Here is a 17,620-nt window from a genome sequence, read left to right on the forward strand (position 1 = left end):
AACATGTCATAAAAAAAATTAGTCTTCACAGCTTCATATTCAGGCAGACTAGTATATGGAGTGTAGGTCTTATGTTCAGGCCCAGCATGCACTACTCTAGATTCATTTTCTAAAATTATTCTTTAATAGTTTTTTTCTCTTTTTTTAGACATACTTTTTACTGAATCTGCATTGGAATCAAAACAGCATTCCACATAAATAGCTAGGGATGATGACATTAACATTAACTACACAAAAATGTAAAGAAATCCTGGGCATGAGCAGAGCAAGGCAGAAGATTCAAAAGTTTAGTTTCCCTTAAAATAAATCTGGCTAGTATTTTCAGAGTTTTTATCCTTTCCTATCAGTATTTAAATCTTACATTTAAAGTTAAATGGGAACTGAGTCAACACAAAGCTAAATTATGTGGAAAATGCTGAGAAAACACTAGATTTAAAAATAAATACATTTAGAAAATGCATTTTTTTCCTCACCTAAAGTTTTGATGCAATATGGACAGAAGGTGCAAAAGCAGCTGAAAATCAGGATAACCTTACTCAATAGTTTTTTTTTGGGGGGGGGGGGGGGGGGGGGCGAGAGGGGGTTCCACAAAATTTCACCTACTCATACTGAAACAGTCCTTTATCATCACTAGTGCAGGAAAATTTATCAGATAATTTAGAGTGATAATTATGGTTTGAGGGGGAATAAAGCTGCAGCGTACTTTAAAAAAAACAACAACAACAAAAAAACAGTTTAACAACTGACACATTACCCATACTTCTCTTCGCCAGAACAGACGCTTGACCGGTCTTCTCCCACAATGTAGAATTTATTAAGGACGAAATTTTGCCTCCTGCTTCTGACAGCAAGTTAAAATTTGTATTTCACTTTATTGTTTATCTTAAAGATGCCAAGTTGGATAACCCAGTTGAAGCTTATGGCCTCTGCACCTGCTGTGCTGGTCACTCATTAACGGCCGCCTGTCTGCATCAGCAGGCCAGCTAACGGTGAAATAAGCTAGCAATGCTCAGTTTATAGCACAAAGCGAGCTAAGACAAAGCAACAGATTCTCACAATAAAAGCAAAATACCATTTCTCAAACCTGCACGAAAAGGAGCTGCCATCCAGCTGAGAGAGGATCAAGTCTGAGATAAGGGGGACTGCTACTGTTTGCCTGAAACGCCCTGCTGATGATGTGATGAGAGCAGAGGGAGTAGCAACGCGAGAGTGACTACGTCTTTCTGTTTTGTTTGTTCTATGCGTAATTAAAATAAAACCGAATGTAAACCACGTATTATAATACAACTTCTAAATTATCTTCAGTTTTTACAGTTTTAATTTAGTCAATTCCGCGCTATATTGTGTATAGGAGCGTCCCCCGTACCCATTTGGACTACAAATCCCAGATTAACTCCAGCCTATGACGTAAAATTTATGTTCCAGTCTTTACAGTGTTCGAAGGAATTAAAAAACAAGGTTAGTTCTGGTTAATAACAATTTAATGATTTATGAATCACAGATTTCGTGTTTGTTATATTGGAGATAATGAAACAACCTATAAAATATTCATAATTGTGTTTTATTTCCTGTAAATACGTCGTTACTAGCATTAGTTTGCACACGGTATCTTAAACTGGCGAAAGCTAGCTAACATCATCACGCGTCTTTACCATCATATTGTCGCGATGGCTTCATTTTTGTGTTTGTACGTTTTTGGTAAAATGTCACGCGATTATCTTTGATATTTCTGAAAGCATTAGCAGAAAGCCCAAATACGCAGTTAGTGCCATATAGGTGCCTTACATGGTATGCTTAGAGTTTCTCAAATCATCTTCGATGTCCTTCTGAACATAACGTGAAATCGATTTAAATAAACCCATACAACACATTCGCATTATATATCGTGGCCATAGTCTTTTATTATAACCACTTAATAATCTGAGTGTGCTAATATTTAAAGAGTCCACTACTTAGTCAATTTAACGCGCAAGTTACTATACTAATGAAGCTGATCTTTATTTTTTTTACCTGTTTACTAAATCAATCAAAACTGGGTAATCCCACTTTAAATTATACTTGGTCTATAATTTCATTAACTACTAATATGTACTGTAAAAGTATTTTAAAAATCGCTTGCAGTTTGTTTTGGAGGTGGACTGCACCTCCAAAACAACTCAAATATTACTTAAAAAACGTCGCGGGGGAAACCTATTATTGAGTAAACTATTTTTGAGCTCTGATAATGTTGCAGTGTTACATTGTCTAATCCTTGACATAATGCTCACCTTCTCTTTTCGCTTTAAGTTATTATTGGTTACCATGGTGATGAAGTCAGCAGTTGAAGATGATGATACTGGCTGGGTGCTGGGCATACCAGAAAAGATGAAGAACAATGCCAATTGGGTTGATATCACTCATGAGTTCAAGGGTGCCTGCAAAGGTAAAACATTTTATTGATATTTTACTATTTGGAAATTCAGCAGATCCAGAAGGGATCATTATTTATACAAACTTATTCTTATCTTGTTTTTGCAGAGTTGAACCTCGGAGAACTGCTTCACGATAAACTGTAAGCATGACAAAATTGCGTTCATTACTACGTGATTGGGTACAGTTTCTAAAAAAAAAACTAATCAGAGTTAAAGTTTAGCTCACTGAAAAGAGGATTTGTTGTTGGTTAATATACCTTAACGCTTTTCAGTTTTATGTTGTTTGTAGTTTAGCTATTTAATGAAAACAAAATCATTTTCATATCATTCTTCAGAAGAGGAAAGCATGAGTTTTCTCTTGTGGTGCAGGTTTGGCTTGTTTGAGGCCATGTCTGCCATCGAAATGATGGATCCTAAGATGGACGCAGGGATGATCGGAAACCAGGTCAACAGGAAAGTGCTTAATTTTGAACAAGCGATCAAGGTACAGCAGTAAAAACACAAAGTCAAAATTTCTACCACGCAACTTGCACATTTACTTTACCTGCTCTATTATATAGAAACCTAATAAGGCAGCGATCTTTGTGTGACTTGATTTACTATTTGACATTCATTCCAGGAGGGTGCCATCAAGGTGAAAGAGCTCAGTCTTCCTGAGCTCATTGGGATCATTGACACTTGTTTCTGCTGTTTGGTGAGGGTTTTTATTTATTCTATTTTTTGGTAAATTGCCTATTTATAGTCCCTGAAGTTCAAGTGGACATGCAATATTATTGGATTTCTCTTAAATTATAGCAGTGACTGGCCAAGAAGATGCTGTGGTCCAGAGGCTTTCTGAGACTTCTCTGGATGTAGAAAAATGTACATTAAAAGTTGGTTACATCAACTATTTGCATTTATCTACTTACTGAAGGACTGAACTAATAAAACCGTATCAAGACAATTGTTCCACAAAATTCTTAGTTCTGCTGGTTTGAAGTTTACATACATCCATGCTTGAATGCTTGAGTGTCATATTAATTTGAGGTTTTTTTGATGATTAATTTTTATAAGTGGATTAATAATATATCAGATAACATTTGGTTAATATTACCTTTAGCAGTCTGTCACATGGTTTTGTATCCATCAGCAAATGTCTGCCTGGCACAATTCCGCCTGGATATTTGACCACTTTTCTTCAGTATTGGTGGAGTTCGCTTTAGCTGAGCATCTTTGCAGCTGTCTGTTGGCCTCCTTTGTCCAATCCATAACTATTTTTGATGTATTTGAAATCCTTGCCTCGTGAGAGTCCTTTGGGAAAATGTTTTATGGCCAGAGAAGACAAAGATCGAGCAATTTGGCCACAGTGAAACCTGTTAAAATAATCCTTGTTTTTAAATCCTTTAAAGTTACTTGTTGTAATATCAGTCTAGTGTAATGAAGAAGCATTCAAACAACTTAAAATCCCCCAATTAATACGACATTTATTCTGAGAATATATGCAAAGTTTTTCTACTCATAAAAACTTGTAAAACTATAAAAACATAAAACCCAGTGTTCATACATTGTGTATTTTTACATGCGTCTACCTAGATAACATGGCTGGAGGGTCACTCGTTGGCACAGACCGTCTTCACCTGCCTGTACGTACATAACCCCGACCTCATCGAGGAGCCAGCACTCAAGGCGTTTGCCCTGGGTTTACTAAAAGTGTGTGACATCGCGCGAGAAAAAGTCAACAAGGCAGCTGTGTTTGAAGAGGTGAGCTGTTTTACCTCTCCTGCTCATCGTGGGGATAAATGTTAGAGAAGGCTGCAGGTATGAAGTCTAGTTAGAAAAGCCTTGAGGTATGTATGCTAAGTCACTCATTAACACCACGGTGGTGCATTACAGCTCCACTGGAGCGCCTCGTTGAAGACTAGGCCTGGCTACGACTGCACTTGGCAGCTTCCAGGTGTGAATGTGTGTAAATAACTGAATGTGTTCAGGCCATTACCTCCGAGATAAATGATCCCTTGACAAATTTCAAGATTCCTACGCAGGAAATTTAGTATGGAATTTGATTACTGTATGTTCCAGGGATTTACCAATACAGAAAAAAAATATGAGTGTAGAAAAATATTTATATTTTCATTCCCATTGAATAAATGTTGTCTTTTACTCCATTTTGTTTTCATTTCTTCATTCTATTTTTACCTCCCTTGTCTTCTTCTTTCCTTCCATTGCTTCCATTTTTTCTTCCTTCTTTCCTTAAGTTTTTCTTTTGTGGTCCTTCCTTTCTGATCTCCCTTCTCTTTCTCTTCCTTCCTTACTTCCATTCATCCAACTACCCAGTTTCTTGCTTTTTTGTAAGTTTCCATATGTAAATCTGCCCATTTTATATATCTCTGCCAAGTAATTATAAAAAATCAGGCAAATTTTCATTGAATTTATAATTAACTTTATTGTTTCACATTTTAAAATGACAGAACTCAGGAATTTAAAGTCTAGAAAAGTATGGATTTGTTTTCCTTAAAAATGTTTAGCCAGCCACCAAAGAAAAAAGCTAAATTAAGATACAAATTGGATTACATTGACAAACTGGTTAATTTACTAATGTCTTATACTGTTTAAGAAGAAAGAGGATTTGAAACTATTTTAATTTCAGTGTCTAAAATAATGATTTTTATCTCATGTTTTATTCAGGAGGATTTCCAGGCAATGACTTATGGGTTCAAGATGGCCAATAATGTCACGGACCTGCGGGTGACAGGTGCTTATTTGTTGTATATTGTAAACATATGCAATGTGATCAGATAAATAAGACGTTTCTTTCTCTCATGTTGATCTTTTGTAGGCATGCTCAAAGACGTGGAAGACGAGTTACAGAGAAAAGTCAAGGTATTTTACTGTCTGTTACTGCAGCCAATTTTCATATTTAGAATCACTAGATAAAAAAAAAAAAAAGAATGTTTTTAAGTGGCCTTGGGAACCAAACATTAACATTTGGAAATGTCAGCTTCTTTCTTAATATGTTTGGAAATTTGAAACTCCTTGGCATCTGAGAAAATCCTTTTAACCTATCATTTTCAAATGCGCATTTTCTTTTTTGTCAGTGTAGGTTCTCAGTGTCACTTGTAAGCTTTACTGCTGATCCAGTAGACTTCCCTTCTCCAACTTGGTGGAGAACTGGTGACTCTTTGAAGAATGTTGGTGGTGGCTCCCCTAATTGTTATTTTGTTTATATGCACAAGGCATGACGTCTGTAATCATATAAATGCACAATTTTGATTTGATATTGAGGATATATAGGCTACAGCCAAAATAACTGCAGTAAGGGTATTGAGCCAGTGTATGGTTAAATGGCTCTACTTGCCCCATTTTGATTTAATTTGCTACACTTTTAACTTCAGTTTATGACCTCATGTTGAAGCTCATACATATCACAATTGATATACGAGACTAATTTTAAAATATTTCTTAAATGCAATTCTTATAAAACTTATGACAGATTAAATTAACTTTCAAAACTGAAAAAATGTTTTTAAGAAACAGAAGACAAACCGCTTTACCCATAAGGTTCTTACTTTCAAAAACTTCATGATGCCTTCCTCCTGATTATTTGGTCACTTGATCAATGCATTTTTTTTTTTTTTTACCTTTTTTTAGAAACAAGAGGTGGTTCAGCTTATGCTTTGACTCAACTAAGCCCAATGTCCCCTACTTTCTATGTCCTGATGTACGTTGCTTCTCCTCACAGAGCACACGCAGCCGGCAAGGCGAGCAGAGAAACCCAGACGTTGAGCTGGAAGTGAGTTTACTGTGTTATACATATTTAGTATAGATTTTCTCTTAGCACATTTAGTTGTACTACCGTATGATGGGTGTAGGATTGCATGCAGCAAATCAGATTGCCCCTTTGTTCTTCAACTAATAACTTTACACTTTTGCATAAATATCACATATTGTTTGCCATCTTGTCTGTGGTCGTGTGAAATTCAAATGAGCTTTGAAACCTTTTTATGAACAGTTTCCATTAGTTTTGTTGTAATAAATATGGGAAATGAAACTGTCCTGAACATTAACTTTTTCACTGTTAATTTAAAATAAGAAATACATGCCAGGAAAACACTGACATCTTGTGTGTTTTTATTTATTTTATTTTTTATTTTTTTGTAGCACCAGCAGTGTCTGGCACTTTTCAACAGAATCAAGTTTACACGTCTACTGCTGACTGCTCTGATTGCCTTTACCAAGAAAGAGGTAAGGTGCAAACAAAGAAACGTGCAAGATCAGGAAAACGGCCACAAACAATTCAGAACCACAGAGACTGGAACATTAAATATATGCACAAATATGTCAGTGCCTTAACAAAAATGCCTGACAGGGTTCCATTACAGCGTTGAAAAGTCTGAAAAATATTAAACTACTTTCATCATTTTGAAGATCTTAATAAGTATGTAAAAAAAAATCCAGATGTATTCCTATGAAAGATAAAAATCTAAATGTATGACAATTAAGGATTTTACAGATATCTTTAAACATTAACTTGCCACATTGCAGCTTGCTTTTAATAGAGTAACTTCACTGCTTTTTGACCTCTGGAGAATTTTTTTAATAAGTTTTTAAACTTTGTCTTGTTTTGGGTCTTGTTTAGATTCCAAATAGCGACCTATTATTATTTGACACAATCTGCTGTGTCAAATAATAACACAGCAGATAGATTAAAACTGCTGTGTTATTAATATATGAAGACTGCAAGAATGAATATTCATTAATCATAAAGACGCACTTTATGATTTGACAAGACTACTGGCATAGGTTTTGAATTAGACTTGATCTAAGTTATTGCAGATGCTGAAAAAAGTAATGAAACACCCTGGTAGTACAACAGGTCACTGACAACTGCTTTGTGCAATTCGAAAACCTGACCAGATTGTTATAAAAACCGATGGAAAAGTCTAATAACGAAACAGAATCTGAATAAGTGTAAACTTTGGAAAGGAAAAGAGGGAAGGAGCCTTGCAAATAAATAAATAAATAAGCTTTTTTTTTAGGTTGAAAACATAAAGATGCACAACCAGATGTGAATGACAGAAAAAATGATTGTATTTGTGTGTTCACCAGACCAGCTCAGTGAGTGAGGCCCAGAAGCTTGTAGCTCAGGCAGCTGACCTGCTGCCACCCATTCATTCCAGCATCCAGTATGGCATCCAGTCCCAAAATGACACAACCAAAGGAGGTAACACACACTTTGAAACCACCAAGTCCAACATAGGCTTTGACATTGAAATTATTTACAAGCTTTAAGTAAACTGTCCATGAAGTTATGTATAAATTATTTGCATTTTTTTTTTTTTAGCCAATATTGTTATTGTCTTGCTCCATTCTACTCGATTTGACCTTTACAAGCTCTTTTCAGTGTTTAGTTTAAAAAATATGATGTACTTGTTTGTGTGTGAAAATGGCAGACCACCCCATCATGATGGGCTTTGAGCCTCTAGTGAACCAACGACTGCTGCCACCTACCTTTCCTCGCTACGCCAAGATCATCAAGAGGGAGGACATGGTGGCTTACTTCAGCAAGCTCATAGAACGCGTCAAGACGGTTTGTGATGTGGTCAACACCACAAACCTACACGGCATTCTGGTAAACACAGTACAATAAACTACTTCAGAACACAAAATGTTCTTTTCCATTTTGTTTATATCTTTCTTCCAGTAAAAAAAAAAAAAAAACACAGAAAAATTTTGTTTTTTGTCACTCTACATTTCAAATGATTCATAGTTATCTATTCTTGGCTTCTCCGGAAACCTCCTGTAAATATGGTCTCCAGGATGTTTTGTGGATGAAGGATCTTGTTTTTTCAGGACTTCTTTTGTGAATTCAGTGAGCAGTCACCCTGTGTGCTCTCCAGATCTCTTCTCCAGGTATGTAAATATGAGTCTTCTCTATTGTTCTCACAGTTTGAAAACATACCTAAAATTGATTTAACAAAATTTCTTAAAACTGAACTTATTGGATCTCATTGTGAAATTTATTACATACTTTTTGAACTAGAACAGGCTTTTATCAGAGTAATTTGACCGCAAGCAGTTATTTCCTTTTCAACTTGGCATGAGTATCAAAGAATTTGAGAACCGTGTCTTTTACCCACTCCTCAAAATGGGAAAGACAAGTGCTTTCTGTTCAGCTAAGACAGATGAGTACTGATCTTCATTAGTGATGAAATGACCACCAGAAAATAGCTTTTTATTTTTATTGGGAGGAGACACAGCATTATGAATGACACTGGGAGAGAAACAATAACAAATAATCTTTTTGACGTTTAAAGCTCACATAGCTGACTTCTTTGTCTGGGCTTTTCTAAATGATTAAAGACATAATAATCTTAGTATAAGAAAACTTCTGACTTTAAAGAAAGTCACAAAACATGTTGGGGGGGTTTCCCAATAATGCTTTGGCATTTGGCAAACACAAATAATATTGATAATCCTAAGTGACCTGAAACAGGAAATGTTTCACCTGATTTAATGTGAAGACGGTGAGAAAAAATGTGAATGTGTTGTTGTTTTTTTTTATGAAGTGCATGTAAGTCTCTTCTTTTCAGACGACGTTCCTGATAGACAATAAGAAAGTGTTCGGCACTCACCTGATGCAGGATATGATTAAAGATGCCCTGAGATACTTTGTTAGCCCACCAGTCCTCTCCTACAAGTAAGTGTTTGTTAAATGTAGGGTAATAAGATTATTACAACATTACAATCAGTAGATTATGAGTAATGTGTGCAGTCTTTGTTTCTGTCAGCAGTTTAGCTGCATTTAAGGTTAGGATTAGTGTTGTCTTTAGTAAATAATGTGATTTTTGTGTCCAGGTGTTGTCTCTTCAACAACCACCAGGCCAAGGACTACATCGACTCCTTTGTCACTCACTGCTCCAGGGTATATTTCAAATATTCAAATTTGTGCATTGAAGTACTTCCTGGGATTTATGCACATTTGCTTAGATCATTAGTGCAGTTACAGGGATCTGTGCCTAGTGAGATATGATTGTTGCCTGCCAACTGCTATGGTTTTATAACACTTCCAATGAAACCTGCTGTTTTCCGGTGCAGCCTTTCTGCAACCTCATCCAGATCCACGGACACAACCGAGCTCGGCAGAGAGACAAACTGGGACACATTCTTGAAGAGTTTGCTACGCTACAGGATGAGGTGAGATTCAGTCATTTTAGAGGTTAAACAAAATAATCAGCATTTTGTTGTGTGTATCACAAGCTAGATTAGCCTGGGGAGTTTAGGTGCTATATAAGATGTTCATTGTTTGTTTTTTTTCTGTGCTCTTCAGGCTGAGAAGGTGGATGCAGCGCTGCACAGCTTACTGATGAAATTGGAGCCTCAACGGCAACATTTGGCCTGTCTCGGCACCTGGATCCTCTATCATAACCTGAGGATCATGATCCAGTATCTCTTGAGTGGTTTTGAACTGGAGCTTTACAGCATGCATGAATACTATTACATCTACTGGTTGGTGCTCATGTATTGTTTTTAATTTGGCTTTATCTTAAAAAAAGAAAAATCAAATATAAACTAATCAACTGTTTTTGTTTTTTGGTTGTAGGTACTTGTCAGAGTTCCTCTATGCGTGGCTGATGTCGACACTAAGCAGAGCCGACTCCTCTCAGATGGCAGAAGAGCGGATTCTGGAGGAACAGCTGAAAGGACGGAGCAGCAAAAAGACCAAGAAGAAGAAGAAAGGTGCAGTTTTATGTCTAACCTATGCGTGATTCAGAATGTTACATTTCCATGAGGAAGTGACATGAGGCTCCAGAGCACTGAACCCGCTTTATTTTGCTTTGCAGTTCGCCCTCTTGGCAAAGAGATCACCATGAGTCAGGCATACCAGAATATGTGTGCTGGCATGTACAAGGTAGGAAACAATAAATTATGTTTTTTGACACCCTTCCTGACATGCTAAAGGACAAGTATCCATGTCCTTCCTGCTTCTCTTCTGTCAGACCATGGTAGCTTTGGATATGGATGGAAAGGTGCGAAAGCCCCAGTTTGAGCTGGACAGTGAACAAGTCCGCTACGAGCATCGCTTTGCTCCCTTCAACAGTGTAGTTACTCCCCCTCCTGTGCACTACATCCAGTTTAAGGTAAAGTCAGTGTGTGACCTGTCCAGCAGATCTCCTATCCTATCTCAACCGTGTCTCTTTCTGAACCGCTTTATTTTGCTTTTCTTCCCCTCTCCAGGAAATGTCTGATCTGAAGAAGTACAATCCTCCACCAGGTTCTGCAGACCTCTACCTGGCTGCCAGCAAACACTTCCAGCAGGCCAAGCTCATCCTAGAAAGTGTGCCAAACCCAGACGCTGAGGTCAGGAAGTCAATCTGTTGTTAATCTGTTATGGTGGAACATTTTTCAACTTTTGCAAGCTCTAAAAGTAGATAAATATTAAAGTATCAGTAAATAATTGATGCCTAGAAGGATCAGCAGCATTTTTAAATAAAAATACCTGGTGGTTTAAAATGTTTTTAATCAAACATTAATCCCTATTGCCAATCTATTAGTGCTTTGTTAGTCCAAACATTTATTTCTTCTCCATTATTTATGGCTATCAATAACAAATAATAAATTATTGATGGCAGGTAAACCGCACACTGAAGGTGGCCAAGCCCAACATAGTAGTGATGAAGCTTCTAGCCGGGGGCCACAAGAAGGAAACCAAGGTAACACAATTTATTTACAATGAAAATACCTTAGAGCTGTTTCAAAATGTAGACTAGTTTATGTTTTTAAAAAGAAAGCAGTCTGTTTTCTGTCAAGTACTTTTTTAGCTGTTGTTATGCATCAGCTCCCATTTATTGGAGTGTGATGAATTTTATTTTTCTGTATCTTCAGGTGCTGCCAGAGTTTGACTTCTCCGCTCACAAATATTTCCCTATTGTCAAGATAATTTGAATCCCACACTCTGGTACCAGGAGCTGGCAAACGCCCTGACCCAGTCCATGTTGGAACGATAATAAAATCACCCAGCTGTAACATCACGTAGAGCTGTGTCTTGTTTTCTATTTCTCACTTTACTGAGGTGAAACCAGACCTGAAAGCTAATCTGGGCCTGAATCAGAAACTTTTACATTGATGAAGGTTTCAGTATGCAACATTATTTTTTTTTATTGTTATGGTTTTATTATCCCATTTAAAAAAGCATCTTCTGAACACTGTGTGGTAGTAATGTGTGCATGTCTTCATAGTTTATTAAATCTCTGTTATAATGTTGGTGGTAGTGTTGAGACAAATGAAAGCATGAGTTTTTACACTGAAAAACTTAGCTTCAAAATCATATTAAGGACAACAATTATTCAGTCCACTCATACAAATGTTCACAGATAAGCTGGGGGAGTTTATTTTCTAGCTGTAAACTGTGCACTAAGTCTCCTTGACCAGTTCTTAATGTGTAAAAAAAAATAATTATGTGGTTGTAGTTTTGAAAACAAATATCATTTAGCTCCATTTGTGTCATTTCTGGAACTATTTTGTAAAAGGAGATATTTTTACAGTGACTCAGAGCTGACCTAAAGTGTAATTTCATGGCTGCTTATGACCCCATGTTGACCCTGAAAATTGAATTTGGCTCAAAAGAGAAAGTCGTATATAGATTCCTTTCGCACAGTTACATATTTCAAAAATATTTCCCTGTTAATTTAGATGATTATGGCTTATTTATGTCAAATTCTAAAAAAAGAATGGATTTCGCAAGAAAATAATTAATTTTAGACCAATAGTTGCAGTTGTCTCTGTTGCTTCTTCAGCTATTTCTAGAGCACTTTTTTCCCCCACTCAACTTTCCGAATGATATTTTTGGATACATTTCTGTCTTAGCAGTTTTTCTATCTTGTATGGCTGTCCTTCATGTTGACTTTACTGAACAGCTGTCAAGTTAGTCTCCAGTTCTCTCCATAATGTGACATTTCTGTATTAAAAATTATTTTTTGGTGGACTGATATCATGTTCTACTTTTCCAATTTTGGTTTCCTTTAGCTGTTAGGTATATATTATTCAGTAAGCTTAAGAGAAATCAATCACTCTGTGTATATACTTTATCTAATATTTGACATTCATGTATACAATGCTAGGAAAAAGTTACTGTTCTTCTGTCACGCTTACTGCATGTTTCAGATCACACAAATATCGGACAAGGATAACATGAGTAAATACAAAAAGAAAATTTCAAATCATTAAATTAAAGCTATGCAATCCAGCTGGCACTCTGGGGCAAAATTAATTGCCTCCTAAACCTAATAATTAATGTCACTCTTAGCAGCAACACCTGAGTTCTTAACGCTGCAAGTTTGAGAATAACTTGTTTAAGATTACACTACTGTAACTGAACTAGATTTAGTGATGCGAAAATGGTCAAGTTGATGCGAGGTGTGCCACAATGGGGTCAAAACAGAACTAATTTCTCAGTTATGGAAATAGAACAACTGACATTCCGATACCCCACAAAGAATGGACCTGAAACTGCTGAATTGTTTAATCTGGGGAAAGGAGTGGTTGTGTAAGGAGAACCTACAAGTATTCAAATGAATTCAGTGGAACTCCTAATCACATGTTGGCATGTCCAGATGATACTTTGACTAAGTAAACTCACACGTGTAACACTAGAGTCGTTTCTCAACGGGCGCTGGCGGAAATTTTTAAGAAGGGGGGCTCTGAGATTGCTTTGGGGGGCGTTTGGTCCAAGGTAAACTTTACACTTTAAGTGTTGTGCATACACTTAAAGTGTATATGCACAACAATAGCAGTTTAGACATTGAGCAACTTGCTAAAACGGTATTGTGTAACATTAAAACATGCATGGCTGCAACCGTATCGATGGCAGCTCTCCTTCTCTTCAGTATTTCTTTTGGCTTATTGGCGCAGCTTCGTACTCCTGCTACTAGTAGCTTCACCGCATCAGTTTTACACCGGTTCATGACGTTGCTGTGATTCACTTGTCTGGTGTCTGATTTTCAAATATTTTGTTTTATTGAAGATTGTTGTCCATATGTTGTGTCAGTGCTGTGATCATGTCAAAGCAGCCACTTATATTAAAAGTGTTTTATTGTCCGCCTGGATGCTGCATGCTGCAATAACGGAAGTTATTAGTAATAACAACGAAATATCGTTCTTATTACTAAATTTACTGTGTCCCTCAGAAAAATGAACCATATAAAGAAATCCCTCCATGGGTGATTCCACGATAGAGAGCGTTGATTTTATACAGATAACATCGGTGCTGACGTAACACCAGTATGAAACGGTAGTACCACAGCACTTTTGAATTTTAACCATCAGAATAGCGGATTTTCCCCGATGTTTTAAGAGGTTAATCTGCTTTTCTGTACTAATACGCTTCCCGACCGCTACCGTAGGTAAAAATGAAAAATAATTTTAAAAAATCACGGCAAGACAAAACGTAGAACGGAGCAACGAACAAACTAGATGTGAATCAGGATCAGAGAATCACACGGTGAACAGTGAAAAATCACTACGAGTGGCAAATCAGGTGAGACACATGATGATAGGCGGCAGAGCAGCAGGTGATGAGTGAAGATTACTGGTGGTGGTGAGCGTCAATACAAACAATAAAATAAAACGAGCAACAGGAAAGAAACTAAAGAGGACATAACAATAAACCAAGAGAGGATGATACTAATCAAAGACAACTAAATGGAAATGAATGAAGAGCAAAATCCAAGAATAATCTCAGAAACTAAAGTAAATACAGAGGAATAAACTGGTATTTCGAGCAATAATTAATGCAGAGTTCTTACGGTATGGCAAGAACAAACAGATACTGTTTTCAAATAAAAGGTAAGATGATACTGTTGAAATGCCATGAGGCACATATCTAATACTAAGAAGAAAATTGTTCTACAGACCATAACAGTAAGAATCACTTACTTACTTAATCACTTTTTAATGTTTTTAATTAGWTTTGATATATTTATTTCTTCATTATTAGTTTTCATGTCAGTGTTGTCACGAGGCTGTTCAGTGACTCCATGACACTTTCAATTTGCCTCATTAGGATTTGATTAAGAACCAGTTTTGTTCTATGTAATTTTTGTCCAGTAAAACTACAAATAAATAGACAGGTCTATATAAAGATATAATCCATGTTTCTGTTCCATATTTGTATGGCATTAAGGATCTGGAAGTTTTGTTTTTCCACTGAAAGCTCTGGTTTGCACAGTAAATGCCATGTGGGTGAAATTTTATGAATGGTACTCTGATGTCCCATTTTCCAGAAGGTAGCACAGAGCTGCACCACGGGAAACTCACAGAAACATTAAAGAGAAGAAGAGCTATGATTGATATTGTTGCTGTTCTATTCATGTTTTAATGTTACAGTGCTCAGTTTTTTGCAAATAGTTTAAAGTTTTATTATCTTTGTTGTACATCTTTTATCTGGTAATTTTGTGAAAGCTTTAACAACTAACATCAGAAAATGCCACAGAACAGGAATATTTTTTCCACTCTGATTGGCTGCTGTTAGGCCTACCGATTTTAAGTTGAATGTCCATTCATTGCATTTTTTGTAGACGCCTGTAAAAATAATTTCTATTCCCATGGCTTTTTTGTTCTCTGGGGAATTATTTTTGATGATAAATACAGAAAAAAAACATAAAAATCAAAACATCAACATACACTGAATAATAATATTCAGTGTAAAGCAGTCTACAAATTCTATGACGGGTAGAGGTGAGGCACCTGGATAATGGACAGGGGGGGGGGCGCTGGCCCAAAAAAGGTTGAGAAACACTGACTTAGACTCACAAAGAAGGGAAGCATCAGGAAAAGGTAGACGAGAAACAGCATCACAAGCTAACACAAATGCTTTTTTCTTTGAAGTCTATAGAAATCAAGCAATGAACCAAATAAGCTGTTAATTTACTATTGTTTTTCTTTTGTTATAGCCTTTATTTATACCGCTAAAAAACTAATAAGGAATAAACAGGGTTCTCAAGAAAAATCTGTACCTGAAGACTGCATGGTTTACAGGACATAAATTTCAATTTGTCTAATTAGAAAAGAAATATAATTGACCATGTGCAAAAAATGTCACACTGACTCATTTATAAATCTCCATGGAGATTTGTTTTGACAATTTTGAGTCCTTGTAGTAAATTATTTCGTTTTGTGGAATCTCATTTCTTAATTAAAGGATTACAAATGTATGTGAAAAGTCCTACATACTTCGAGGTCCGGAGTGTTTTTTTTTTTTAAACTCCATCCTCTCAAAGAAGGAATGGGTTCCTGCTTCTAATTAAAGATGTTCATTCCTCCCACTTTTGTCACCCCACCTGTTATTGGCTGGTCATCAAATCTACCCAGTGAAAAATGTCCTCCCAACTTTTAAAGGCTGGATGAACGTAGAAAACTGGAACATAATAGAAGGGATCCACATAAAGAGGGACCACAATGAAGCCTTCCTGTTACTTTGTTTTGCTGGTTGCTGGTAAGATGTTTTTGTTTGTGTAATTTAATTTTTTCCAAAAATGAACTTAATATGTTCATAACTGAGATGAGCATCTGCAACAAAAATCCTACAAACTTTATAAGAGTATAGAAACTTTGTTCTCTCACCCAGAGATACATTAACAAAAGGACATCATTCTGTTCTCGAAGCTTATCTTGATATATATTCTTTGTGGAGCTTTCTTCTTGTGTGGTATCCAAGAAATATGAAGTGGATGTGCATCAGTAGTAGAGACCTTTAAAGGCTTCCTAGGAGTTCTGTACTTTAGTTCTTGTGAAGTAGAAATGTTCTTGCCACCAAAAACTTTGATCTTGTTCCATCAGCCTTAAGTAAAAGAAAAAAAAAGTTTCTCAGTTCTGTTTCGGTTTATCACTTTTTGTGCTGCTATTCTTCTTATTTTCAGGCTCTGCATCAGCAGTCTTTGAGAAGAGGGTTCTAGGGAGCGAGTCCTGCAAAGACAAGAGGAGCTACCATGTCCAGATAACATCTGTGCAGGGCGGGAAGTCCTGTGGAGGCGCTCTGCTCAACCCCCGCTGGGTCGTCACAGCCTCTCACTGTGCAGAGCAGTAAGACGTCACTGAGTTTTTACATTATTCAAGATTATTCAACATCTTCTTCCACTACAAAACAGGAATTCAGCTTGTATACTGAAAGGAAAATGTAACCAGGTGTAAAGTAATTAAAGTGAACACAGCAATCAGTCTGAATGTATTTTCATATAATTCAGAGTATTTCATAACATCAAGTTCTTTGTCTTCTTCCCTTGCAGGGAAGTCAAACTAAAATTTGGCTTAAACATCAAGTGGACCTTGAAACTCATTGGGAAAAAACTCAAGCAAACAATTCCAATTAAACAGCAGATAACTTTTAAAGATGGGGAGGAAAAAGCCCATGACATTATGCTCATAAAACTAAATGAGGACGTCTCTCCCAAACTACCCACAATCAGCTACGACAAAAAAAGCTGCACTAGGCCAGAGGAGGATGCAAATGTGGAGATTGGCGGCATGGGAGCAAAGAAAGCAGGTGGAAATCTAAAGAAAAAGGAAAAAGATTATGCTTTTTTTTTTTGTGAAGTCTCATTTATGATCCTTGATATCCTCAGGAGGTAAACATGTAAGTGAGGTGAGATGTGCCACCACACAGATCTCTCAGTGTGGTGAGAACGATAAGCCTGGCAGTAACTACAACAGCGATGAGGCTACAGTTATGTGTGCATTCAAACCTGGAGTGGAGTCCTGCTTCGTAAGCACATTCTTTCATTTTGTAGCAATTATATATATTTTTTTATCATTATTTTTTACTCCGGTCAACGTGTAAAACAATCTAGCATGTGATCTCTGTGTTTCAGGGTGATGCAGGCTCAGCTGTGGAGTACAACGGAAAACTCCATGGAATTATCGTCAGCCAGCCTGTGGATAAGTGTGCACAGCACATTGTAATGCTGGACATCTGTCACTACACAGAGTGGATTGATAAAACCATGAAGGAGCACTCATAAGAACAGCAGGGCCCATGATTAATAAATAAAATAAACACTCTTATCATGCATGTTATGTTTGTGTGTGTGTGTGTCTGTGTGTTTAAAGAAAGAAAGAAAGAAAGAAAGAAAAAGAAAGAAAGAAAAAGAAAGAAAGAAAGAAAGAAAGAAAGAAAGAAAGAAAGAAAGAAAGAAAGAAAGAAAGAAAGAAAGAAAGAAAGAAAGAAAGAAAGAAAGAAA

At 36.6% G+C, this 17,620-nt stretch overlaps 3 protein-coding genes across 7 annotated transcripts in view; 2 read left to right on the forward strand and 1 right to left on the reverse strand.

The window, feature by feature from the left end:
• Positions 1-1,168, reverse strand: part of agtpbp1 (ATP/GTP binding carboxypeptidase 1) — a 32,812-nt gene extending 31,644 nt beyond the window's left edge. Inside the window, exon 1 of one of the 2 annotated variants that reach the window (XM_008418476.2) lies at positions 1,085-1,168. The gene's annotated coding sequence lies outside the window, so the exon portion shown is untranslated. Of the gene's footprint in view, positions 1-1,072 lie in introns of both variants that reach the window. The other variant, XM_008418475.2, reaches the window with a different exon arrangement.
• naa35 (N-alpha-acetyltransferase 35, NatC auxiliary subunit) lies at positions 763-11,423 on the forward strand. 4 transcript variants are annotated; one of them, XM_008418471.2, is made up of 24 exons: positions 1,247-1,264; positions 1,352-1,458; positions 2,287-2,422; positions 2,518-2,551; positions 2,781-2,895; positions 3,031-3,105; positions 3,984-4,151; positions 5,076-5,142; positions 5,227-5,270; positions 6,130-6,180; positions 6,549-6,632; positions 7,497-7,611; positions 7,841-8,019; positions 8,241-8,300; positions 8,981-9,087; positions 9,246-9,312; positions 9,486-9,584; positions 9,718-9,896; positions 9,991-10,127; positions 10,232-10,299; positions 10,388-10,528; positions 10,626-10,748; positions 11,021-11,101; positions 11,274-11,423. In XM_008418471.2, the coding sequence occupies exons 2-24, from the start codon at positions 1,417-1,419 to the stop codon at positions 11,331-11,333; spliced, it is 2,232 nt and encodes a 743-aa protein (XP_008416693.1). In that variant the 5' UTR covers positions 1,247-1,264; positions 1,352-1,416; the 3' UTR covers positions 11,334-11,423. The 4 variants fall into 4 exon arrangements, with proteins under 4 accessions (XP_008416696.1, XP_008416694.1, XP_017162272.1 ...); XM_008418474.2 differs by lacking the exons at positions 1,247-1,264; positions 1,352-1,458 and adding an exon at positions 763-847; XM_008418472.2 differs by lacking the exons at positions 1,247-1,264; positions 1,352-1,458 and adding an exon at positions 1,121-1,209 and having other exon boundaries at positions 11,274-11,419.
• Positions 11,424-15,030: 3,607 nt separating this feature from the next.
• On the forward strand, positions 15,031-17,456 carry LOC103470217 (snake venom serine proteinase 11-like). Its single transcript, XM_008418479.2, has 5 exons — positions 15,031-15,879; positions 16,304-16,466; positions 16,670-16,926; positions 17,006-17,145; positions 17,252-17,456. Exons 1-5 carry the CDS (start codon positions 15,843-15,845, stop codon positions 17,399-17,401), a joined length of 747 nt encoding a protein of 248 aa, XP_008416701.1. The 5' UTR covers positions 15,031-15,842; the 3' UTR covers positions 17,402-17,456.
• The last annotated feature ends 164 nt before the right edge of the window (positions 17,457-17,620 follow it).

This window comes from Poecilia reticulata, linkage group LG9 (genome assembly GCF_000633615.1).
Source record: "Poecilia reticulata strain Guanapo linkage group LG9, Guppy_female_1.0+MT, whole genome shotgun sequence".
Classification (NCBI taxonomy): domain Eukaryota; kingdom Metazoa; phylum Chordata; class Actinopteri; order Cyprinodontiformes; family Poeciliidae; genus Poecilia; species Poecilia reticulata.